General features: G+C 42.0%; 1 protein-coding gene across 1 annotated transcript in view; it reads left to right on the top strand.

Annotated features, from left to right (window-relative positions):
- The window catches only part of b4galt5 (UDP-Gal:betaGlcNAc beta 1,4- galactosyltransferase, polypeptide 5), a 63,552-nt gene that overhangs the window by 26,549 nt on the left and 10,459 nt on the right, over positions 1-26,544 (top strand). Inside the window, exons 2-4 of the mRNA XM_031803678.1 lie at positions 19,021-19,140; positions 25,067-25,180; positions 25,994-26,121. Coding sequence (XP_031659538.1) covers positions 19,021-19,140; positions 25,067-25,180; positions 25,994-26,121 — 362 coding nt within the window. The remainder of the gene's footprint in view (positions 1-19,020; positions 19,141-25,066; positions 25,181-25,993; positions 26,122-26,544) is intronic.

The raw sequence follows: 26,544 nt of genomic DNA, 5'->3' as shown, positions 1-26,544 counted from the left end.
TGCCACAACTTTGGAAGTATGCTTGGGGTCATTGTCCTTTTGGAAGACTCATTTGCGACCAAGCTTTAACTTCCTGACTGATGTCTTGAGATGTTGCTTCAATATATCCACATAATTTTCCTACCTCATGATGCCCTCTATTTTGTGAAGTGCACCAGTCCCTCCTGCAGCAAAGCACCCCCACAACATGATGCTGCCACCCCTGTGCTTCACGGTTGAGATGGTGTTCTTCGGCTTGCAAGCCTCCCCCTTTGTCCTCCAAACATATCGATGGTCATTATGGCCAAACTCTTCTATTTTTGTTTCATCAGACCAGAGGACGTTTCTCCAAAAAGTACAATCTTTGTCCCCATGTGCAGTTTCAAACCGTAGTCCAGCTTTTTTCTGCCGGTTTTGGAGCTGTGGCTTCTTCCTTGCTGAGCTGCCTTTCAGCTTATGTCGATATTGGACTCGTTTTTACTGTGAATACTAGAGGTCGACCGATTTTCATGATTTTTCAACACCGGTACCCAATACCGATTTATTGGAGGACCAAAAAAGCAGATACCGATTAATCGGCCAATTTTTTTGAAATAAAAAGATTTATTTGTAATAATGACAATTACAACAATACTAAATGAACACTTATTATAACTTAATATAATACATCAATAAAATCAATTTAGCCTCAAGTAAATAATGAAACATGTTCAATTTGGTTTAAATAATGCAAAAACAAAGTGTTGGAGAAGAAAGAAAAAGTGCACTTTAGTATTGGCAGTGTAACAGTATAGCTTCCGTCCCTCTCCTCGCTCCTCCCTGGGCTCGAACCAGCAACACAACAACAACAGCCACCATCGAAGCAGCGTTACCCATGCAGAGCAAGGGGAACAACTACTAGAAGGCTCAGAGCGAGTGACGTTTGAAACGCTATTAGCGCGCTAACTAGCTAGCCATTTCACTTCAGTCACACCAGCCTCATCTCTGGAGTTGATAGGCTTGAAGTCATAAACAGCGCAATGCTTGATGCATAACGAAGAGCTGCTGGCAAAACGCAGGAAAGTGCTGTTTGAATGAATGTTTACGCGCCTGCTTCTGCCTACCACTGCTCAGTCAGATACTTGTATGCTCAGTCAGATTATATGCGACACAGGACACGCTAGATAATATCTAGTAATATCATCAACCATGTGTAGTTAACTAATGATTATGATTGATGGATTGATTGTTTTTTATAAGAAGTTTAATGCTAGCTAGCAACTTACCTTGGCTTACTGCATCCGCGTAACAGGCAGTCTCCTTGTGGAGTGCAACGAGAGAGATGCAGGTCGTTATTGCGTTGGACTAGTTAACTGTAACGTTGCAAGATTGTATCCCCCGAGCGGACAAGGTAAATCTGTTGTTCTGCCCCTGAACGAGGCAGTTAACCCACCGTTCCTAGGTCGTCATTGAAAATAAGAATGTGTTCTTAACTGACTTGCCTGGTTAAATGAAGGTATATAAAAAAATATATATTAAAAAATATATATTAATCTCAAATTGGCGCCCCAAAATACCGATTTCCGATTGTTATGGCCATTCCGATTAATCGGTCGACCTCTAGTGGATACAGATACATTTGTACCGGTTTCCTCCAGCGTCTTCACAAGGTCCTTTGCTGTTGTTCTGGGATTGATTTGTACTTTTCGCACCAAATTCCATCTCTTGGAGACAGAACGTATCTCCTTCCTGAGCGGTATGACGGCTGCGTGGTTCCATGGTGTTTATACTTGCGCACTATTGTTTGTACAGATGAACGTGGTACCTTCAGGCGTTTGGAAATTGTTCCCAAGGATGAACCAGACTTGTGGAGATCTACAATTTTTATTCTGTGGTCTTGGCTGATTTCTTTTGATTTTCCCATGATGTCATTCAAAGAGGCACTGGGTTTGAAGGTAGGCCTTGAAATACATCCACAGGTACACCTCCAATTGACTCAAATTATGTCAATTAGCCTTCAGAAGCTTCTAAAGCCATGACATCATTTTCTGGAATTTTCCAAGCTGTTTAAAGGCACAGTCAACTTAGTGTATGTACATTTCTGACCCACTGGAATTGTGAGACAGTGAAATAATCTGTCTGTAAACAATTGTCAGAAAAAATGACTTGTGTTATGCACGAAGTAGACGTCCTAACCGACTTGCCAAAACTATAGTTTGTTAACAAGAAATGTGTGGAGTGGTTGAAAAATGTGTTTTAATGACTCCAACCCAAGTGTATGTAAACTTCCGACTTCAAGTGTGTGTTTGTGTGTAAATCGAAACACATGTACAGTAGATGACATTACATTAAAGCACTTGTGAAGAAACGTCTCTGTTGGAGGATGAGGTGGCAGGCGTTGGCGCAGGCATTTATTGTTACCTGATAAAAGTTGACACAATTTATTATTTTCATCTAGACCATTAAAATAATTGTTTTAGTTGCCGAGAAAGATCATCCCTAATGTTGTTGTATGGCCCACAGTAAAGCAAGGCTTGAGCCTGTTTCAATGGATCCATTGTTACAGAAAGTACAGATCGGTTTATCTAAGGGAGGGTTTGTGTATCGACCAGTCTTTATAGCAAGAGGGGCCCCTTCACATCTAAATTTAGCAAAATGAAGTGTGGGTGCGTGTGTGTGTGAAGCATGTCGATCTCGGACTGCCTTCGGGCTTCTCGGCATCACTTACTGTGGTCAAGCTGGTCTAGCGGTTGCAGAGAGGACATCCAATAATAGTTTAGCATCAACGGGAACCTTTCACCTGCAACAGCACCTCCTAAAGATGCTAGAACACTACTCTATGGTCCATCATCATCGACATACTCTCTGATCTATAGCAGCAATCAATCTTCATAATTGTGCGTTTTTTGTTGTAATTATTTGCGGTCCAATTGAATCGCTTAATGGTTTAAAGGCCCAGTGTAGTCAAACTTTGATGTTTCTGTGTTTTTTTTTTTATATATACTTCCGCACTAAGGTTGTAATAATAGTGTGAAAATTATGATAATGCCTTTTTGGTGTTAGAGCTGTTTGAAAACACTGCCTGGAATTTCAGCCTGTTTTGGTAATTGGTAGACCAATAAGAGTTCCAAACCTCTCTGCCAATAACAGCTATCTCTCTTTCTTTGTATTTTGTGTTTGTAGGTCCTCAGGCTCTGTTGCAGGTTTGTGGGAAGTGTTGATATGGGCTGATGGTAAAAATGACAGTTTTTCAGAGTGACAGCTTTAAAGCCTTAGTCTTGTATGTGTGTGTGTGTTCCTATTGTAAACCTGTCCTTTCAGCTCTTATCAGACAGCCAGCAGGATCATCTCCTATTGGGGTGTGTGTGTGTGTGTGTGTTTATGGTCAATATCGCCTTCATAGCAGTATTTTGTGGCCGTGTTCTTGTAAGCCAGTTAACATTCTTTCAATCATTTAATCTCTGCAGATGACCAAGGAGAATTCACATGTACTAGAGGGAAATATAGCAGAGCAGATATTAAACGTCACATCATGCTGCATCTGCAGGGCCCATATTCACAAAGCATCTCAGAGTAGTGATGATCTAGGATCAGGTCATCCCTCTCCATATAATCATTATGATCTAAAAGACCAAACTGATACTAGCCTTCCATCAAATGATTGAAAATACCAAACCCTGCATAGCTTCAAACGCAAGCCAGCAGTAGGATGCCAGTTGGGATGACTACTAGCTTACCAGAGCCCTCTTCCTATACAGCTTCACATTCATCACTGATGGTTGTCATGGTGGAATGTTGAAACATGACAGAAAATGTACAGAGGGGGAGAGAGAGGAGGGAGAACACAGAGGGGGAGAGAGAAGAGGATAGGATAAAGGGAAGCGAGGTAGGGGTGAGCTTGGCATGAGAACAGTGTGTTTTTACAGAGCTCTGGAGAACAAGGTCGACCAAGGTCTCCCATCAAGCTTAGAAGGGTTCAGTGCTGGCCATGTGAGAAGGGTTTTACTGGACAGGTCTCAGATGGACTCATCCAAAAGATTTACTGTCTTTGTTGCTTACCCAGAAGGTGCATTACTCAGATGATTCGATCATTATGGACCCCCCCCCCCCCCCCCCCCCCCCCCCCACACACACACAGACCGTGACTTGTCTGTGAGCTCCGAGATAGGCTCAGGCATAACATGAGTTGGCATCGACACAGAGTGACGAGTGGGTGCCTGCATGTGGAAAGTGTGTGAGTTGGAGTATTTCAGTGCCTGTAGGCTATATCAAATACTGTCAGCCTCTGTCATTTCTCACCATATGGAGGGAGTGGGTGTATCAGAAGGACTGGGATAAGGCTGTGAGTCTTTGAATGAAATGTTTCACTAGATAAAGCCTTTCCAATTGGTACGTACACACACACACACACACACACACACACACACACACACACACACACACACACACACACACATGCTTCTATATAGACGGTGTACACCCAAACACAATACACTTCATGCTCACACATAATGCATGTTCTCACACCTTTTGTGTGTGTGTGTGCGCGCGCACACACACAGGAAATGCTACATTGATGTGGATACGGATGCAGAGTATTTTATTGGAATCTCAGCTACAGTGCCTTGCGAAAGTATTCGGCCCCCTTGAACTTTGCGACCTTTTGCCACATTTCAGGCTTCAAACATAAAGATATAAAACTGTATTTTTTTGTGAAGAATCAACAACAAGTGGGACACAATCATGAAGTGGAACGACATTTATTGGATATTTCAAACTTTTTTAACAAATCAAAAACTGAAAAATTGGGCGTGCAAAATTATTCAGCCCCTTTACTTTCAGTGCAGCAAACTCTCTCCAGAAGTTCAGTGAGGATCTCTGAATGATCCAATGTTGACCTAAATGACTAATGATGATAAATACAATCCACCTGTGTGTAATCAAGTCTCCGTATAAATGCACCTGCACTGTGATAGTCTCAGAGGTCCGTTAAAAGCGCAGAGAGCATCATGAAGAACAAGGAACACACCAGGCAGGTCCGAGATACTGTTGTGAAGAAGTTTAAAGCCGGATTTGGATACAAAAAGATTTTGCAAGCTTTAAACATCCCAAGGAGCACTGTGCAAGCGATAATATTGAAATTGAAATGGAAGGAGTATCAGACCACTGCAAATCTACCAAGACCTGGCCGTCCCTCTAAACTTTCAGCTCATACAAGGAGAAGACTGATCAGAGATGCAGCCAAGGGGCCCATGATCACTCTGGATGAACTGCAGAGATCTACAGCTGAGGTGGGAGACTCTGTCCATAGGACAACAATCAGTCTTATATTGCACAAATCTGGCATTTATGGAAGAGTGGCAAGAAGAAAGCCATTTCTTAAAGATATCCATAAAAAGTGTTGTTTAAAGTTTGCCACAAGCCACCTGGGAGACCCACCAAACATGTGGAAGAAGGTTCTGGTCTGGTCAGATGAAACCAAAATGGAACTTTTTGGCAACAATGCAAAACGTTATGTTTGGCGTAAAAGCAACACAGCTCATCACCCTGACCACACCATCCCCACTGTCAAACATGGTGGTGGCAGCATCATGGTTTGGGCCTGCTTTTCTTCAGCAGGGACAGGGAAGATGGTTAAAATTGATGGGAAGATGGATGGAGCCAAATACAGGACCATTCTGGAAGAAAACCTGATGGAGTCTGCAAAAGACCTGAGACTGGGACGGAGATTTGTCTTCCAACAAGACAATGATCCAAAATATAAAGCAAAATGTACAATGGAATGGTTAAAAAAAAACATATCCAGGTGTTAGAATGGCCAAGTCAAAGTCCAGACCTGAATCCAATCGAGAATCTGTGGAAAGAACTGAAAACTGCTGTTCACAAATGCTCTCCATCCAACCTCACTGAGCTCGAGCTGTTTTGCAAGGAGGAATGGGAAAAATGTCAGTCTCTCGATGTGCAAAACTGATAGACATACCCCAAGCGACTTACAGCTGTAATCGCAGCAAAAGGTGGCGCTACAAAGTATTAACTTAAGGAGGCTGAATAATTTTGCACGCCCAATTTTTCAGTTTTTGATTTGTAAAAAAGTTTGAAATATCCCATAAATGTCGTTCCACTTCAAGATTGTGTCCCACTTGTTGTTGATTCTTCACAAAAAAATACAGTTTTATATCTTTATGTTTGAAGCCTGAAATGTGGCAAAAGGTCGCAAAGTTCAAGGGGGCCGAATACTTTCGCAAGGCACTGTATGTTTATGAGTTCTGCAGAAATAAGAGGAGAACATTAATTCAGTTATTGGTGGTCTGTAGTCTCTCTAGTTCTGCAACCAAGGCTATTATTGGTCTCTACCAATGTGAATGTCATGGTAATAGAATTACTGATAAATCACATTTCATGGAGTTACACAGATACACAATCCATGCTCACGATAGCATACATGTAAGGCAGTGTACACACACACACACACACACACACACACAAAGAAAGTGAGTGTTTTGCGGAATGCTGCTGGGAATGGGATATTGGTTGATGAGATTAATCAAGAGATATGAAACGCACACTGAGACAAAGCTCCTCTTGGCTCAAAGGCTCATTGTCCTCGACTTTCAGGTTGGCCTTGTGACTCAGCTAACGAATGACACACACACACACACACACACACCGTACATACACTAATACACAGCGATGCGGACATACACAGCTTTGTCGGAATCAGTCAGTTGTACTGGCCCTACCCTTCCCTTCCACTGTTGCAGTCTCAGGCAACAGTCTAATGAACAATGGGCAGTGCTCCACTTAGCACCACTCTGCTAATTACTATGACATGGAAACATGTAGACCATGGGTATATTGTTTACTAAAGGAGTATTACATGTATAGACAGCTGTCCAGCTGATATTATTATAAATACTGAACATATGGCCTTTGTAGTGCCGTGGTTGATTGTGCTATTAATCTACATTGAGTGTAACATGATGTACAAAACATGCTCTTTCCATGACAGGCTGACCAGTTGACTCCAGTGAAAGATATGTCTTATTGATGTCACCTGTTAAATCTACTTCAATCAGTGTAGATGAAGGGGAGGAGACTGGTTAAAGAAGGATGTTCATGCCTTGAAACAATTGAGCCGTAGATTGTGTATGTGTGCCATTCAGAGGGTTTAAAAATATTTAAGTGCCTTTGGATGGGGTGTGGTAGTAGGTGCCAGGTGCAACAGTTTGAGTGTGTCGAGAACTGCAACACTGCTGGGGTTTTCACATGTGTATCAAGAATGGTCCACCACCCAAAGGACATCCAGTCAACTTGACACAACGGTGTGAAGCATTGGAGTCAACATGGACCAGCATCCCTGAGGAACATTTTAGACACCTTGTGGAGTCTATGCCTCAACGTATTGAGTCTATTCTGAGGGCAAAATGGGGTGCAACTCCATATTAGGAAAGGTGTTCCTAATGTATTATAGTGTGTGTGTGTGGGTGAGAGCTGGGTATAGCAGTTGAACCACATCCTTTATGCATGTACTTTCCAGACGACACAAACAAGTCAGCCCACTCATGTGGTTCCCACGCCCAGACAGATGGACAGACCTGTTTTAAAACCACTAACCAAACATTCACAGTGGAAGAAGAAGCCAGCGCTCTCATTTGGGTGACCAGAGCTGTGTTCAAATACATGTGTATTTGAGTACTTTCAAATACACAGCCCCAAAAAAGTAATTTTATTTGAATGGTTCTTTGTAAAAACCAAATAGTCTACCAAAATCTATTTGACATTATTTTCAAATACCTAGATTAAATACATGGGAGTGTATTTCCAAATACATACAAATATATTCAAATAAAACTAAATCAGAATACTTACTTCAAATGTATTTGAGATATTTTAAGCAGTATTTGAACCTAGGTCTAGTGCTGACAGAATGAATAATAACAATTCAGACATTCTTGATTATTTTGGTCTGTTTTGGTCTTGTAATTTGGTGCCTATATGTGGTGCGGTGCTGCCTATACAGTGGGGCAAAAACGTATTTAGTCAGCCACCAATTGTGCAAGTTCTCCTACTTAAAAAGATGAGAGAGGCCTGTAATTTTCATCATAGGTGCACTTCAACTATGACAGACAAAATGAGAGAAAAAAAGATCCAGAAAATCACATTGTAGGATTTTAATTTATTTATTTGGAAATTATGGTGGAAAATAAGTATTTGGTCAATAACAAAAGTTTCTCAGTGCTTTGTTATATACCCTTTGTTGGCAATGACAGAGGTCAAATGTTTTCTGTAAGTCTTCACAAGGTTTTCACACACTGTTGCTGGTATTTTGGCCCATTCCTCCATGCAGATCTCCTCTAGAGCAGTGAGGTTTTGGGGCTGTTGCTCGGGAACACTGACTTCCAACTCCCTCCAAAGATTTTCTATGGGGTTGAGATCTGGAGACTGGCTAGGCCACTCCAGGACCTTTAAATGCTTCTTACGAAGCCACTCCTTCGTTGCCCGGGCGGTGTGTTTGGGATCATTGTCATGCTGAAAGACCCAGCCACGTTTCATCTTCAATGCCCTTGCTGATGGAAGGAGGTTTTCACTCAATTTCACGATACATGGCCCTATTCATTCTTTCCTTTACACGGATCAGTCGTCCTGGTCCCTTTGCAGAAAAACAGCCCCAAAGCATGATGTTTCCACCCCCATGCTTCACAGTAGGTATGGTGTTCTTTGGATGCAATTCAGCATTCTTTGTCCTCCAAACACGACGAGTTGAGTTTTTACCAAAAAGTTATATTTTGGTTTCATCTGACCATATGACATTCTCCCAATCTTCTTCTGGATCATCCAAATGCTCTCTAGCAAACTTCAGACGTACCTGGACATGTACTGGCTTAAGCAGGGGGACACGTCTGGCACTGCCGGATTTGAGTCCCTGGCGGCGTAGTGTGTTACTGATGGTAGGCTTTGTTACTTTGGTCCCAGCTCTCTGCAGGTCATTCACTAGGTCCCCCCGTGTGGTTCTGGGATTTTTGCTCACTGTTCTTGTGATCATTTTGACCCCACAGGGTGAGATCTTGCGTGGAGCCCCAGATCGAGGGAGATTATCAGTGGTCTTGTATGTCTTCCATTTCCTAATAATTGCTCCCACAGTTGATTTCTTCAAACCAAGCTGCTTATCTATTGCAGATTCATTCTTCACAGCCTGGTGCAGGTCTACAATTTTGTTTCTGGTGTCCTTTGACAGCTCTTTGGTCTTGGCCATAGTGGAGTTTGGAGTGTGACCATTTGAGGTTGTGGACAGGTGTCTTTTATACTGATAACAAGTTCAAACAGGTGCCATTAATACAGGTAACGAGTGGAGGACAGAGGAGCCTCTTAAAGAAGAAGTTACAGGTCTGTGAGAGCCAGAAATCTTGCTTGTTTGTAGGTGACCAAATACTTATTTTCCACCATAATTTGCAAATAAATTCATAAAAAAATCCTACATTGTGATTTTCTGGATATTTTTTTTCTCTAATTTTGTCTGTCATAGTTGAAGTGTATCTATGATGAAAATTACAGGCCTCATCTTTTTAAGTGGGAGAACTTGCACAATTGGTGGCTGGCTAAATACTTTTTTTGCCCCACTGTATGTGGTGCGGTGCTGCCTATATGTGGTGCGGTGCTGCCTATATGTGGTGCGGTGCTGCCTACAGTTGAAGTCGGAAGTTTACATACACCTTTAGCCAAATACATTTCAACTCAGTTTTTCACAATTCCTGACATTAATCCTAGTAAAAATTCCCTGTCTTAGGTCAGATAGGATCACCACTTTATTTTAAGAAGGTGAAATAATAATAGTAGAGAATTATTTATTTCAGCTTTTATTTCCTTCATCACATTCCCAGTGGGTCAGAATTTTGCATACACTCAATTAGTATTTGGTAGCATTGGGTCAAACATTTCAAGTAGCCTTCCACAAGCTTCCCACAATAAGTTGGGGGAATTTTGACCCATTCCTCCTGACAGAGCTGGTGTAACTGAGTCAGGTTTGTAGGCCTCCTTGCTTGCACACGCTTTTTCAGTTCTGCCCACAGATTTTCTATGGGATTGAGGTCAGGACTTTGATGGCCACTCCAATACCTTGACTTTGTTGTCCTTAAGCCATTTTGCCACAACTTTGGAAGTATGCTTGGGTCCATGTTTATTTGGAAGACTCATTTGCGTTTAAACTTTGACTTCCTGACTCATATCTTGAGATGTTGCCTCATTATATCCACATAATTTTCCAGCATTATGATGCCATCTATTTTGTGTAGTGCCCCAGTCGCCCCCGCCAGCAAAAAAACCCTACAACATGATGCTGCCACCCCATTGCTTCACAGTTGGGATGGTCTTCTTCAGCTTGCAAGCCTCCCCCAAACATGTCCTCCAAACATATCGATGGTCATTATGGCCAAACAGTTGCACACCGTAGTCGTGCTTTTTTTATGGAGCAGTGGCGTCTTCCTTGCTGAGCGGCTTTTCAGGTTTTGGTGATATAGGACTTGTTTTACTGTGGATATAGATACTTTTGTACCTGTTTCCTCCAGCATCTTCAAGGTCCTTTGTTGTTCTAGGATTGATTTGCACTGTTCGCACCAAAGTACGTTCATCTGTAGGAGACAGAACGCGTCTCCTTCCTGAGCGGTATGACGGCTACGTGGTCCCATGGTGTTTATACTTGTGTACTATTGTTTGTACCACATGAACGTGGTACCTTCAGGCGTTTGGAAATTGTTCCCGTGGAAGAACCAGACTTGTGGAGGTCTACAATTTTTTTCTGAGGTCTTGGCTGATTTCTTTAGATTTTCCCTTGATGCCAAGCAAAGAGGCACTGAGTTTGAAGGTTGGCCTAGAAATGCATCCACAGGTACACCCCAATTGACTCATGATGTCAATTAGCCCATCAGAAGCTTCTAAAGCCATGACATTTTCTGGAATTTTCCAAGCTGTTAAAAGGCACAGTCAACTTAGTGTATTTAAACTTCTGACCCACTGGAATTGTGATGCAGTGAATGATACGTGAAATAATCTGTCTGTAAACAATTGTTGGAAAATTGACTTGTGTCATGCACAAAGTAGATGTCCTAACCGACTTGTCAAAACTATAGTTTGTTAACAAGAAATTTGTGGAGTGGTTGAAAAACTAGTTTTATTGACTCCAACCTAAGTGTATGTAAACTTCCGACTTCAACTGGATATGTGGTGTGGTGGTGCAGGTTGTCATGTGTGAAGGTTGACAGTAGGTTAAAGGGAGAGAGACAGGCCTGTTTTCTAATCTCTGACTCCCCAGAGAAACATACAGGAAACAATAAGGAGAGACTTTAGTGCTTCTTTATTGCGTGTCTGTCTCTACTGCATACCATCTCTCTCAATTCCCAAAGCAAGTCAAATAAATACTTAAACAAAAATGAAATAAACAATTTTAAAAATGTACCTTAAACACTACACTTACAAAAGTTTCAAAGGAAAAGATACATTTTAAATGTGATATTATGTCTATATACACTGTTGTAACGATGTGCAAATTGTTAAAGTACAAAATGGAAAATAAATAAACATAAATATGGGTTGTATTTACAATGACGTTTGTTCTTCATTGGTTGCCCTTTTCTTGTGGCAACAGGTCACAGATCTTGCTGCTGTGATGGCACACTGGTATTTCACCCAGTAGATATGAGAGTTTATCAAAATTGGATATGCTTTTGAATTATTTGTGGGTCTGTGAAATCTGAGTGAAATATGTGTCTCTATTGTCATACATTTGGCAGGAGGTTAGGAACTAGGCAAGGGGCAGTGATGGGAGAAGGGTGGGCAGGGGCATATCAGTATAAAATAAACCTATAGGACAGAATGGGAGGGGCCATCAGTATAAGATGTTCTTATTGGACAGATGGCAGAAGTGGAGGTCAGATCTGCATAGAAAGTTTGGTGTTTATTTTTGTTCTTTCTCCTCGATATCAAGTGCAGCCATGTGAGTCTGTGATCGTGGCTGGAGATTTGTCTCTCCCCTGATCATTGTTGCAGTTTCTGTTTTTTCCTTTTTTTCCTCTCTTCTGGATTTTGTGGGCAGTGTACACATACACAGACCTGGCTCTCAAGAGAAGGCAGGCCAAGGTGGCCTTTCTCAATAGCAAGGCTATGCTCACTGAGTCTGTTAAAGCTTTCCTTAGTTTTGGGTCAGGTATTCTGCCACTGTGTGCTATATTTGGCCCTAAACAGAGAGTATTCTAGTTTGCTCTGTTGTTTTGTAAATTCTTTCCAATGTGTCAAGTAATTATCTTTTTGTTTTCTCATGATATGGTTGGATCTAATTGTATTGCTGTCCTGGGGCTCTGTTTGTGAACAGAGCCCCAGGACCAGCTTGCTCAGGGGACTCTTCTCCAGGTTAATCTCTCTGTAGGTGATGGCTTTGTTATGGACGGTTTGGGAATCACTTTTTTTTTTTTTTAGGTGGTTGTCTCTTTTCAGGATTTTGACAATTAGCGGTTATCAGCCTAATTCTGCTCTGCAAAAATATCCTCTGGGTGAAACACCAAATAATGCATGCAGAGTCTTTAATTTTGTGTTTGTCCCATTTTTTTAATTCCTGTTTGGTTCGCAGACCCCTGACCTCACAACCATGAAGGGGAATGGGTTCTATTGCCCTTTTTGTGGTTGTATTTTTAGCCTGTTCCTAATATTGTTATGTCAAATTTGATGGTCCGTTTGATTGCATAGACAAGGCAAGAAGGGCCTTCTATCAGATCGTTTACAACTTTGTGGAAGTTACCTGTGGCGCTGATGTTTAGGCTGAGGTACGTGTATTTTTTTGTGTGTAATCTAGGGCAATTATGTCTAGATGGAATTTGTATTTGTGGTCCTGGCAAATTGCCTTTTTTTGGAACACTATTATTTTGGTCTTAATGAGATGTACTCTCAGGACCCAGATCTGACAACCTGTGCAGAAGATCTAGGTACTGCTGTAGGCCCTTGGTTAGGGACAGAAGCACCAGATCATCAGCAAACAGTAGATGTTTGACTTCCGATTCTAGAAGGGTGAGTCGGGGCGTGGCAAATTTGTTTTAGTGCCTTCGCCAATTCGTTGATATGTGTTGAAGAGGGTGGGGCTTAAGCTGCATCCCTGTCCACTCCACGGCCCTGTGGAAAGAAATGTACGTGTTAAGGCCAGAGCCAATTTTAACCGAACACTTGTTGGTTGACCCTTAAGCCAAATTGAGTCAAAAGCATTTTTGAAATCAACAAAGCATGTTAAGATTTTGCCTTTGTGTTGGTTTGCTTGTTTGTCAATTAGGGTGTGCAGGTTGAACACGTGCGCTGTCGTACCGTAATTTGGTTAAAAGCCAATTTAGAAATTTCCTCAGTACATTGTTTTCACTGAGGAAATGTACACGTTTGCTTTTAATGATAATGCAGAGGATTTTCCCAAAATTGCTGTTGACGCATATCCCACATTAGTTATTGGGGTCATATTTATCTACGCTTTTGTGGATTGGGGTGATTAGTCCTTGGTTCCAAATATTATTGGGGAAGATGCCAGAGTTGAGGATGTTAAAAAATGTAAGTGTAGTCAACTGGATTTTGTGTTCTGGATATTTAACTATTTCATTTAGGATACCATCAACACCACAGGCATGTTGTGGTTGGAGGGTTTGTATTTTACATTCTATGGGTTCTTCAGTTACATTGAGCTGATTTCTGATGTGCTGTTCCTTGTTCCATAGTGTGTTTCTGTATTGTTTTAGTGATTTACCATCGTGAAGGCGTAGGCTCAGGTTTTCTGGTTGGATAGGTTTCTCAATTTCTTTCTTTGGTTTGATGAAGAACGCAAAAACCTTTTTTTATTGTTGTTAATTTTCTTAAGTTGTCTGCTTGACATTTTTGGATTTGATACGGAAGCTGAAAGATCAAATATACGGTCTAGGATTTCTACTGCTAAGTTTACACCTTTGCTATTAAGAGAAACGTTTTGTCCAGGAAGTTGTCTAGAAAGGATTGAATTCGTTTTTGGTTTTCTTAATATTATGCAGTTCCTTTTGGCTTTGATGCCTCATGATTTGAGTATTGCTTAAGTTGAGTGGGATTTTGCTCTGATAGGGGTGTCAGTGGGCTGACTGAACGCTCTGAGAGTATCTGAGTTGAGGTCTGTGATAGTCATCTACTGTACTACTGACAAGGGATGAGCTGTAGGTGTACCTACCGTAAGAGTCCCCTCGAAGCCTACCATTTGACTATGTACAGACCCAGCGTGAGACAGAGCTGTAGTCGTTGTGGCTCGTTTTTGTTGGTGGTTTTGTCATAGTTGTGTCCAAGGGTATATTTGGGAGGACATGCTGTCTGTGTGCTAAGAGTGTCAGGTTCTTTTCCAGTTCTGGCATTTCGATCGTCAGACTCGTACATGTCCCTGGGCCTGGAAATGGTTGATCTCCCCCTCTAGGATGGAGAAGTTGTCATCGTTAAAGTATGAGGATTCTATTGGGGGTATATAAACTCAGCAAAAAAAGAAACATCCTCTGTCAACTGCAATTATTTTCAGCAAACCTAACGGGTAAATATTTTTATGAACATAACAAAATTCAACAACTGAGACATAAACTGAACAAGTTCCACAGACATTTGACTAACAGAAATGGAATAATATGTCCCTGAACAAAGGGGGGGAGGGGTCAAAAGTAACAGTAAGTATCTGGTGTGGCCACCAGATGCATTAAGTACTGCAGTGCATCTCCTCCTCATGGACTGCACCAGATTTGCCAGTTCTTGTTGTGAGATGTTACCCCACTTCCACGAAGGCACCTGCAAGTTCCCTGACATTTCTGGGGGGAATGGCCTTCACCCTCCGATCCAACAGGTCCCAGACGTGTTCAATGGGAGTGAGATCCGGGCTCTTCGTTGGACATGGCAGAACACTGACATTCCTGGCTTGCAGGAAATCACACACAGAACGAGCAGTATGGCTGGTGGCATTGTCATACTGGAGAGTCATGTCAGGATGAGCTTGCAAGAAGGGTACCACTTGAGGGAGGAGGATGTCTTCCCTGTAACACACAGCGTTGAGATTGCCTGCAATGACAACAAGCTCAGTTGGATGATGCTGTGACACACTACCCCAGACCATGACGGACCCTCCACCTCCAAATTGATCCCACTCCAGAGTACATGCCTCGTGTAACGCTCATTCCTTTGACGATAAACGCGAATCCGACCATCACCCCTGGTAAGACAAAACCGTGACTTGTAAGTGAAGGGCACTTTTTGCCAGTCCTATCTAGTCCAGCGACAGTGGGTTTGTGCCCATAGGCGACATTGTTGCCGGTGATGTCTGGTGAGGACCTGCCTTACAACAGGCCTACAAGCCCTCAGTCCAGCCTCTCTCAGCCTATTGCGGACAGTAATTGCAATGTATTGCCCTGGCCACATTTGCAGTCCTCATTCCTCCTTGCAGCATGCCTAAGGCACGTTCACGCAGATGAGCAGGGACTCCTGGGCATCTTTCTTTTGGTGTTTTTCAGAGTCAGTAGAAAGGCCTCTAGTGTCCTAAGTTTTCATAACTGTGGCCTTAATTGCCTACCATTTGTAAGCTGTTAGTGTCTTAACTTCCTGATGCAACCCATCCCGTTAGCGGGATAATTTTCATCAACAACCGCTGAATTGCAGAGCGCCACATTCAAAAAATATTACTAAACATATTTCTATTCATGAAATCACAAGTGCAATACAGCAAAACACAGCTTAGCTTTTTGTTACTCCACCTGTCGTGTCAGATTTTGAAAATATGCTTTACAGCGAAAGCAATCCAAGCGTTTTGTAAGTTTATCGATCACTAGACAAAACATTATGAATACCTAGCATCAAAGTAGCTTGGTCACGAAAATCAAATCACTTACCTAATCGCTTACCTTTGATGATCTTCAGATGTTTTCACTCACGAGACTCCCAGTTACACAATAAATGTTCCTTTTGTTCCATAAAGATTATTTTTATATCCATAATACCTCCGTTTGTTTGGCGCGTTATGTTCAGAAATCCACAGGCTCGAGCGGTCACGACAACTCAGACGAAAATTCCAAATAGTATCCGTAATGTCCACAGAAACATGTCAAACGCTTTTTATAATCAATCCTCTGGTTGTTTTTCAAATATATAATCGATAATATATCAACCGGCACTGTCTCTTGTTCAGTAGGAGAGGGAGAGACGATGGCTGCCCAAGCTCTGTTGAGCAAGCAAAACTCATGCAAACACCTGACGCGATGTTACCTTTCTCGCTCGTTTTTCAAAATAAAAGCCTGAAACTATGTCTAAAGACTGACACCTTGAGGAAGCGATATTATAGCATATGGGCCTGAGAAATAGGCCGTTTACTTTGGGAACGTTATTTTTCCAAACATAAAAATAGTGCCCCCTAGCTGAAAGAGGTTAACAACCATTCTACAGGTGCATGTTTATGGTTCATTGAACATTCTGTGAAGTTGTTTGGATTTTATGAATTATCTTTGAAAGACAGGGTCCTGAAAAAGGGATGTTTCTTTTAGGTAGTTTAGGTAGCGCACCTGAAGACATTTTTCGAGGGTTGAGAATTTCCTTATTCATTTCTAGTCAGATGTAAAATGTTCCTGTTTTAGGGCCTCCCGGGTGTCGCAGTGCTAGCTGTGCCACCAGAGACTCTGGGTTCGAGGTCCATGGAGTGACGCACAATAGGCCTAGCGTTGTCCGGGTTAGAGAAGATTTGGCCTGTAGGGATATCCTTGTCTCATTGCGCACTAGCGACTCCTGTGGCAGGTGCACACTGACCAGGTCGCTAGGTGTTCGGTGTTTCCTCCGACACATTGGTGCGGCTGGCTTCCGGGTTGGATGCACACTGTGTTAAGAAGCAGTGCAGCTTGGTTGAGTTGTGTTTCGGAGGATGCATGGCTCTTGACCTTCCCCAACCTTTTATAGGTCGACTGGTGGTGGTGGGGATGTGTCTGATGGTGGTCTGGATGTAGGACCACTTGGTGTGGATCCTCTTGGTGCAGGTCCTGTGGGGTGGGGGGTGGGGGGGGTCTGGGTGGGGTGTCCGTTGCTTCTATGTGAGGTGTTGGGGCTACGGTTAAGTCCTTTAGGGTCCTAGTAAAAGTTGGGATTGCTGCCTTGTTTAGGTGGACCTGATCGTAAAGGCTGTTCAAGTCCAGTCCAGGGGGAGTGGTGAGCCAGGTAACATTTGGTTTTGAGGCACATGCCCGGGAAATGCGCTCTCTCTCGCTCTCTTTCTTTCCATTTTAAATTAGATATATGTTCTTTCCCTCTCTCCCCCATCCATCTCCCTATCTCAATCCATATTAGCATTCTTCTCTGTCAGCGGCTTCAGCAGAGACCCTTTGTGTTTGGGGGAATCCCCTCCATAAAGACACAACACAGATAATCAATTAGGGTCAGAACAGACCAGAGGGGCCAGGCCTCTCATCTTTTTAAGTGGGAGAACTTGCACAATTGGTGGCTGACTAAATACTTTTTTGCCCCACTGTATATATTTTGTTGACAAGCTTGAAATGGGCTTGATCTAATTTGACACAACAAGCAAAATCGCATATCAAAGTTTAGCTCTCTTAATAAATCAGGAGGGGGAGAGAGTTCTGCCCTTATATTTACGTACCATATAGGAGTTCTGCCCTTATATTTACGTACCATATAGGAGTTCTGCCCTTATATTTACGTACCATATAGGAGTTCTGCCCTTATATTTCCGTACCATATAGGAGTTCTGCCCTTATATTTACGTACCATATAGGAGTTCTGCCCTTATATTTACGTACCATATAGGAGTTCTGCCCTTATATTTACGTACCATATAGGAGTTCTGCCCTTATATTTCCGTACCATATAGGAGTTCTGCCCTTATATTTACGTACCATATAGGAGTTCTGCCCTTATATTTACGTACCATATAGGAGTTCTGCCCTTATATTTCCGTACCATATAGGAGTTCTGCCCTTATATTTCCGTACCATATAGGAGTTCTGCCCTTATATTTACGTACCATATAGGAGTTCTGCCCTTATATTTACGTACCATATAGGAGTTCTGCCCTTATATATCCGTACCATATAGGAGTTCTGCCCTTATATTTCCGTACCATATAGGAGTTCTGCCCTTATATTTCCGTACCATATAGGAGTTTTGCCCTTATATTTACGTACCATATAGGAGTTCTGCCCTTATATTTACGTACCATATAGGAGTTCTGCCCTTATATTTACGTACCATATAGGAGTTCTGCCCTTATATTTCCGTACCATATAGGAGTTCTGCCCTTATATTTCCGTACCATATAGGAGTTTTGCCCTTATATTTACGTACCATATAGGAGTTCTGCCCTTATATTTACGTACCATATAGGAGTTCTGCCCTTATATTTACGTACCATATAGGAGTTCTGCCCTTATATTTACGTACCATATAGGAGTTCTGCCCTTATATTTACGTACCATATAGGAGTTCTGCCCTTATATTTACGTACCATATAGGAGTTCTGCCCTTATATTTACGTACCATATAGGAGTTCTGCCCTTATATTTACGTACCATATAGGAGTTCTGCCCTTATATTTACGTACCATATAGGAGTTCTGCCCTTATATTTACGTACCATATAGGAGTTTTGCCTTTGGAGGATCATTCTTTTTATGGTGCATCCTCACTGTGTGCCCCTATTTTCATTTGGTTTAGTTTCAGGTGGTTATATTAGACACATCCATGCAGGATCTGAAATAAACATTCCAGTCTGAATACACCCTTTATGAAAATGATTGCTCATTCAATGTTGGATTGTATACTGATGTTACAGTTCCCTGACAGAGTTAGCAGTGTCTGTTTTCTTCATTGTAGTTCTCACTTACAGTAGTTCATCCTTCCTGTTAGTGGTGTGGTTTCTAAATGTCTCCTCAATCTTTTTTGGCAGAAAATATACCAAATTGCAGGTAATTTTGACAGAGCAGGACCGTATGACTGCATCAATGAACTAACGTTTCACTCCTCTCTCCCTCCTCCTCTCTCCCTCCTCTCTCCATAGTAAATGAGTACCTGTTTATGGTGCAGGCCACAGGGATTCACATCAAGGACAACGTGAAGAATATCGGTGTTCAGGTTCTAGAGCAGGTGGTCAGAGGTGGTTACAATATCAATGGCACAGGTAAGACACAGCTAACACAGGTTCTTAATGTAAGGGCACAAGTCTGCTAACACAGGTTCTTAATGTTAGGGCACAAGTCAGCTAACACAGGTTCTTAATGTTAGGGCACAAGTCTGCTAACACAGGTTCTTAATGTTAGGGCACAAGTCAGCTAACACAGGTTCTTAATGTTAGGGCACAAGTCTGCTAACACAGGTTCTTAATGTTAGGGCACAAGTCAGCTAACACAGGTTCTTAATGTTAGGGCACAAGTCAGCTAACACAGGTTCTTAATGTTAGGGCACAAGTCTGCTAACACAGGTTCTTAATGTTAGGGCACAAGTCTGCTAACACAGGTTCTTAATGTTAGGGCACAAGTCTGCTAACACAGGTTCTTAATGTTAGGGCACAAGTCAGCTAACACAGGTTCTTAATGTTAGGGCACAAGTCAGCTAACACAGGTTCTTAATGTTAGGGCACAAGTCAGCTAACACAGGTTCTTAATGTTAGGGCACAAGTCTGCTAACACAGTTAGGGCACAAGTCAGCTAACACAGGTTCTTAATGTTAGGGCACAGGTAAGACACAGCTAACACAGGTTCTTAATGTTAGGGCACAAGTCTGCTAACACAGGTTCTTAATGTTAGGGCACAAGTCTGCTAACACAGGTTCTTAATGTTAGGGCACAAGTCAGCTAACACAGGTTCTTAATGTTAGGGCACAAGTCTGCTAACACAGGTTCTTAATGTTAGGGCACAAGTCTGCTAACACAGGTTCTTAATGTTAGGGCACAAGTCTGCTAACACAGGTTCTTAATGTTAGGGCACAAGTCTGCTAACACAGGTTCTTAATGTTAGGGCACAAGTCAGCTAACACAGGTTCTTAATGTTAGGGCACAAGTCAGCTAACACAGGTTCTTAATGTTAGGGCACAAGTCTGCTAACACAGGTTCTTAATGTTAGGGCACAAGTCTGCTAACACAGGTTCTTAATGTTAGGGCACAAGTCTGCTAACACAGGTTCTTAATGTTAGGGCACAAGTCAGCTAACACAGGTTCTTAATGTTAGGGCACAAGTCAGCTAACACAGGTTCTTAATGTTAGGGCACAAGTCTGCTAACACAGTTAGGGCACAAGTCAGCTAACACAGGTTCTTAATGTTAGGGCACAGGTAAGACACAGCTAACACAGGTTCTTAATGTTAGGGCACAAGTCTGCTAACACAGGTTCTTAATGTTAGGGCACAAGTCTGCTAACACAGGTTCTTAATGTTAGGGCACAAGTCTGCTAACACAGGTTCTTAATGTTAGGGCACAAGTCTGCTAACACAGGTTCTTAATGTTAGGGCACAAGTCTGCTAACACAGGTTCCTAATGTTAGGGCACAAGTCTGCTAACACAGGTTCCTAATGTTAGGGCACAAGTCTGCTAACACAGGTTCTTAATGTTAGGGCACAAGTCTGCTAACACAGGTTCTTAATGTTAGGGCACAAGTCTGCTAACACAGGCTCTTAATGTTAGGGCACAGGTAAGACACAGCTAACACAGGTTCTTAATGTTAGGGCACAAGTCTGCTAACACAGGTTCTTAATGTTAGGGCACAAGTCTGCTAACACAGGTTCTTAATGTTAGGGCACAAGTCTGCTAACACAGGTTCTTAATGTTAGGGCACAAGTCTGCTAACACAGGTTCTTAATGTTAGGGCACAAGTCTGCTAACACAGGTTCTTAATGTTAGGGCACAAGTCTGCTAACACAGGTTCTTAATGTTAGGGCACAAGTCTGCTAACACAGGTTCTTAATGTTAGGGCACAAGTCTGCTAACACAGGTTCTTAATGTTAGGGCACAAGTCTGCTAACACAGGTTCTTAATGTTAGGGCACAAGTCTGCTAACACAGGTTCTTAATGTTAGGGCACAAGTCTGCTAACACAGGTTCTTAATGTTAGGGCACAAGTCTGCTAACACAGGTTCCTAATGTTAGGGCACAAGTCTGCTAACACAGGTTCTTAATGTTAGGGCACAAGTCTGCTAACACAGGCTCTTAATGTTAGGGCACAGGTAAGACACAGCTAACACAGGTTCTTAATGTTAGGGCACAGGTAAGACACAGCTAACACAGGTTCTTAATGTTAGGGCACAAGTCTGCTAACACAGGTTCTTAATGTTAGGGCACAAGTCTGCTAACACAGGTTCTTAATGTTAGGGCACAAGTCTGCTAACACAGGTTCTTAATGTTAGGGCACAGGTAAGACACAGCTAACACAGGTTCTTAATGTTAGGGCACAAGTCTGCTAACACAGGTTCTTAATGTTAGGGCACAAGTCTGCTAACACAGGTTCTTAATGTTAGGGCACAAGTCTGCTAACACAGGTTCTTAATGTTAGGGCACAAGTCTGCTAACACAGGTTCTTAATGTTAGGGCACAAGTCTGCTAACACAGGTTCTTAATGTTAGGGCACAAGTCTGCTAACACAGGTTCTTAATGTTAGGGCACAAGTCTGCTAACACAGGTTCTTAATGTTAGGGCACAAGTCTGCTAACACAGGTTCTTAATGTTAGGGCACAAGTCTGCTAACACAGGTTCTTAATGTTAGGGCACAAGTCTGCTAACACAGGTTCTTAATGTTAGGGCACAAGTCTGCTAACACAGGTTCTTAATGTTAGGGCACAAGTCTGCTAACACAGGTTCTTAATGTTAGGGCACAAGTCTGCTAACACAGGTTCTTAATGTTAGGGCACAAGTCTGCTAACACAGGTTCTTAATGTTAGGGCACAAGTCTGCTAACACAGGTTCTTAATGTTAGGGCACAAGTCTGCTAACACAGGTTCTTAATGTTAGGGCACAAGTCTGCTAACACAGGTTCTTAATGTTAGGGCACAAGTCTGCTAACACAGGTTCTTAATGTTAGGGCACAAGTCTGCTAACACAGGTTCTTAATGTTAGGGCACAAGTCTGCTAACACAGGTTCTTAATGTTAGGGCACAAGTCTGCTAACACAGGTTCTTAATGTTAGGGCACAAGTCTGCTAACACAGGTTCTTAATGTTAGGGCACAAGTCTGCTAACACAGGTTCTTAATGTTAGGGCACAAGTCTGCTAACACAGGTTCTTAATGTTAGGGCACAAGTCTGCTAACACAGGTTCTTAATGTTAGGGCACAAGTCTGCTAACACAGGTTCTTAATGTTAGGGCACAAGTCTGCTAACACAGGTTCTTAATGTTAGGGCACAAGTCTGCTAACACAGGTTCTTAATGTTAGGGCACAAGTCAGCTAACACAGGTTCTTAATGTTAGGGCACAAGTCTGCTAACACAGGTTCTTAATGTTAGGGCACAAGTCTGCTAACACAGGTTCTTAATGTTAGGGCACAAGTCTGCTAACACAGGTTCTCGATATAATATGTTTCTTAACACTTCTACATTATTGTGGATGCTACCATGATTACGGTTAGTCCTGAATGAATCGTGAAAAATGATGAGTGAGGCAGTTACACACACCAATATCATACCCATTACACATGATAACCTCTCACCATTACAATAACATAGGAGTAGAGATGCATGATATATCAGTGAACATATCGGAATCGGACGATAACTGGATGGTGTTCAGAGATAAATGGGAGGGGTTGGGGGGAGCTGAAGGGTGGGACTAAAAACAAACAGGCCCAACCCCTACTATTGCAAAGTGTAGTGTGTCCATAAAATGTATGTATAAGCTAGAAGTAGAAGCCTAAGTGTTGTTGTCCATATGTTTACTCCAATTAGGGGAGCGGTGGTAGGGTTAGGGGAGGGGTGGTAGGGTTAGGGGAGGGGTGGTAGGGTTAGGGGAAAATAATAAAGGAAAATATTTATTTACTAACAAATATATATGGGGATTGGAAAAGATGCAGACAATTGAATTGATGGAACCCACAATCTATCTGCAATATTAAAGCTGTTCTACCTCCTGAAAAAAAACCCAGAAAAACAGCAAATGCATCCATTAAGTTTGTAGAGTCACAAGCTTGTTGTAATCATTGTGAATATGGGACCAAATACTACATTTTGACTACTTTAATTCACGTATACAGTACCAGTTAAAGGTTTGGAGACACCTACTCATTCCAGGGTTTTTCTGTATTTGTACTATTTTCTACATTGCAGAATAGTAGTGAAGACAAACTATCACATAACACATATGGAATCATGTAGTAAAAATATATTTTATATTTTTCAAAGCTGCCACTCTTTGCCTTGATAACAGCTTTGCACACTCTTTGCATTCACTCAACCAGCTTCACCTGGAATGCTTTTCCAACAGTCTTGAGTAGTAGTAGTTCCCACATATGCTGAGCACTTGGCTGCTTTTCCTTCACTCTGCGGTCCAACACATCACAAACCATATCAATTGGGTTGAGGTCGGGTGATTGTGGAGTCCAGGTCATCTGATGCATCACTCATCACTCTCCTTCTTAGTCAAATAGCCCTTACACAGCCTGGCGATGAGTTTTGGGTCATTGTCCTGTTGAAAAACAAATTATAGTCACACTAAGTGCAAACTTGACGGGATGGCATATCGCTGTAGAGTGATGTGGTAGCCATGCTAAGTGTGCCTTGAATTCTAAATAAATCACAGCCCGTGTCATCAGCAAAGCACCCCCACATCATCATACCTGCAGACATGCAGAGATCATCCATTCACCAACTCTCAAATTTGGACTAATCAGGCCAAAGGACAGATTTCCACTGGTCTAATGTCCATTGTTTGTGTTTCTTGTCTCAAGCAAGTATCTTTTTATTGGTGTCCTTTTAGAAGGGATTTCTTTACAGCAATTCGACCATGAAGGCCTGATACTCAGTCTCCTCTGAACAGTTGATGTTGAGATGTGTCTGTTGCTTGAACTCTGAAGCATTTCTTTGGACTGCAATTTCTGAGGCTGGTAACTCTAATGAAATTATCCTCTGCAGCAGAGGTAACTCTTGGTCTTCCTTTCCTGTGGCGGTCCTCATGAGAGCCAGTTTCATCATAGCACTTGGTTTTAGCGACTGCACTTGAAAAATGTTTAAAAGTTCTGGATTGACTGACCTTCATGTCTTAAATTTACAGTCCATCATTACTTTTTCTTTGCTTATTTGAGCTGTTCTTGCCATAATAAGGACTTGGTCTTTTACCAAATAGGGCTGTCTTCTGTACACCACCCTTACATTGCCAGAACACAACTGATTGGTTCAAACACATTAAGAAGGAAAGAAATTCACAAATGAACTTTTAACAAGGCACACATGTTAATTGAAATGCATTCCAGGTGACTACCTCATGAAGCTGGTTGAGAGAAGGCCAATAATGTGCAAAGCTGTCATCAAGGAAAAGGGTGGCTACTTTGAAGAATCTCAAATATAAAATCTAATTTGATTTGTTTACTACATGATTCCATATGTGTTATTTCATAGTTTTGATGTCTTCACTACAATGTATAAAATATAAAAATAAATAAAAACCCTGGAATGAGTAGGTGTTTCCAAACGCTTGACTGGTACTGTAAGTGAATTTGTCCCAATGCTTTTGGTCCCCTAAAATGGGGAGATTCTGTAAAAAAATGTAGATGTGTAACTTCTAAACAGTTCACCCGATATGGATGAATATACCCTCAAATTAAAGCTGGCAGTCTACACTTTGAATTCATAGTCATTGTATCATTTCAAATCCAAAGTGCTGGAGTACAGAGCAAAAACCCAATACCTTTGGAGCTCACTGTCTAAGGTGTCATAATGAATGAGTTCTCTCAGGCTGCGTCTAGGCCCCCTATTCCATTTTATAGTTCACTACTTTTCACCACAGCACAAGGTGAACAGTGTGCCATTTTTCTACACAGTCTGTGTGTCCGGACGATTAACACTGAGCAACATACTGGCAGTAGTGGAAATGTATTTAGGTTAGGCCATTGATTTCTCTTTCTGTCTGGGACCAGATTATGCCTATGACTTCAACCTGAGTGAGAGTGATGTGCCGCCCACCACATACCTCCCCGACAGCTTCACCTATTTGTCCTCACAGATTTGCCCAGAGAGACTGCCCTCCATGAGTGAGTACACACACACACACACACACACACACACACACACACACACACACACACACACACACACACATGTTTGTTTTACTATCCTTGTAGGGACCAAACAGTTGATTCCCATTTAAAAATCTGATTTTCCATAACCTTAACCCCAAATCCCTAACCTTAAACCTAACCCTTAATTCTAACCCCTATTGTAAACCTAACCCTTAATTCTAACCCCTATTGTAAACCTAACCCTTAATTCTAACCCCTATTGTAAACCTAACCCTTAATTCTAACCCTATTGTAAACCTAACCCTTAATTCTAACCCCTATTGTAAACCTAACCCTTAATTCTAACCCCTATTGTAAACCTAACCCTTAATTCTAACCCTATTGTAAACCTAAGCCTAGAATATATTTTTTCCTTGTGGGGACCGGCAAAATGTCCCCACTTGTTTCCTTGTTTTACTATCCTTGTGAGGACTTCTGTTCTCCACAAGGATAGTAAAACCATAAACACACACTCTAGAATATTGGCCTTAAACCATTAGCTAGTCACATGGTAGACATGTTTGATTTATTTCAAGCACTACTTTCAAAGAGTTCACTTCACAATGAGATTGGTATTTTATACCTATAGAGTTCTATTCTGAGCTTTGTGCTCCCCTAGCTAGTTAACTGAAAGACTGTTACCTCAGTTCTTGAATGTCAGTTTATTTAGTCTTACAAGTGTATATATGGTTGCGTGCTGTCCTGTTCATTCAGTGTTGACCTCTCTCTCTCTCTCACTCACTCACTCACTCACTCACTCACTCACTCACTCACTCACTCACTCAGAGGGGAGGCTGGAGGTGAATATGAGTGAGATGGCTCTGGAGGATGTGGAGAGGGTTCTGTTGAATGCTGAGCCTAGCATGACCCTGGGGGGCTACTGGAAGCCCAGGGACTGTGTCCCACGCTGGAAGGTGAGTTGGTGATTGGCGCAGTCCATCACACACGCTGTCATACTGCACATGCATGTAGCCTGTATAGGACTCTGATGGAGGCACTGTAATGGATAATGTCTTTTTAAATTTGAACTGGAAATATATATTGCACTTCAAGAGTGTGCAGCCAGGACTACATTCCTCCCATGTCTAACTTCTTCTCAAGGAAATGAAGGCACACAAACACATTCGCAAAACAGAGCAGCCAAACAGTGACACTAAATTCCAGCTAGATGTGTGTGAACCAGACACTGTTTCTGCAGGAAGACAGCTGATTGACAGAGGGGGTTTGATGGTTGACATCTCCATTTCCCTACTCAGGCTCAAAGGAAACCTAAAGACATGTTCTAGAACTTTGGCAATTATTATTATTTTATTATATTTTTTTACCTCCTGCTTTGG

Source organism: Oncorhynchus kisutch, linkage group LG24, assembly GCF_002021735.2.
Source record: "Oncorhynchus kisutch isolate 150728-3 linkage group LG24, Okis_V2, whole genome shotgun sequence".
NCBI classification, from domain to species: Eukaryota; Metazoa; Chordata; class Actinopteri; order Salmoniformes; family Salmonidae; genus Oncorhynchus; species Oncorhynchus kisutch.
Note: the sequence above shows the minus strand (reverse complement) of the source record. Positions and strands in the feature narration are given on the sequence as shown.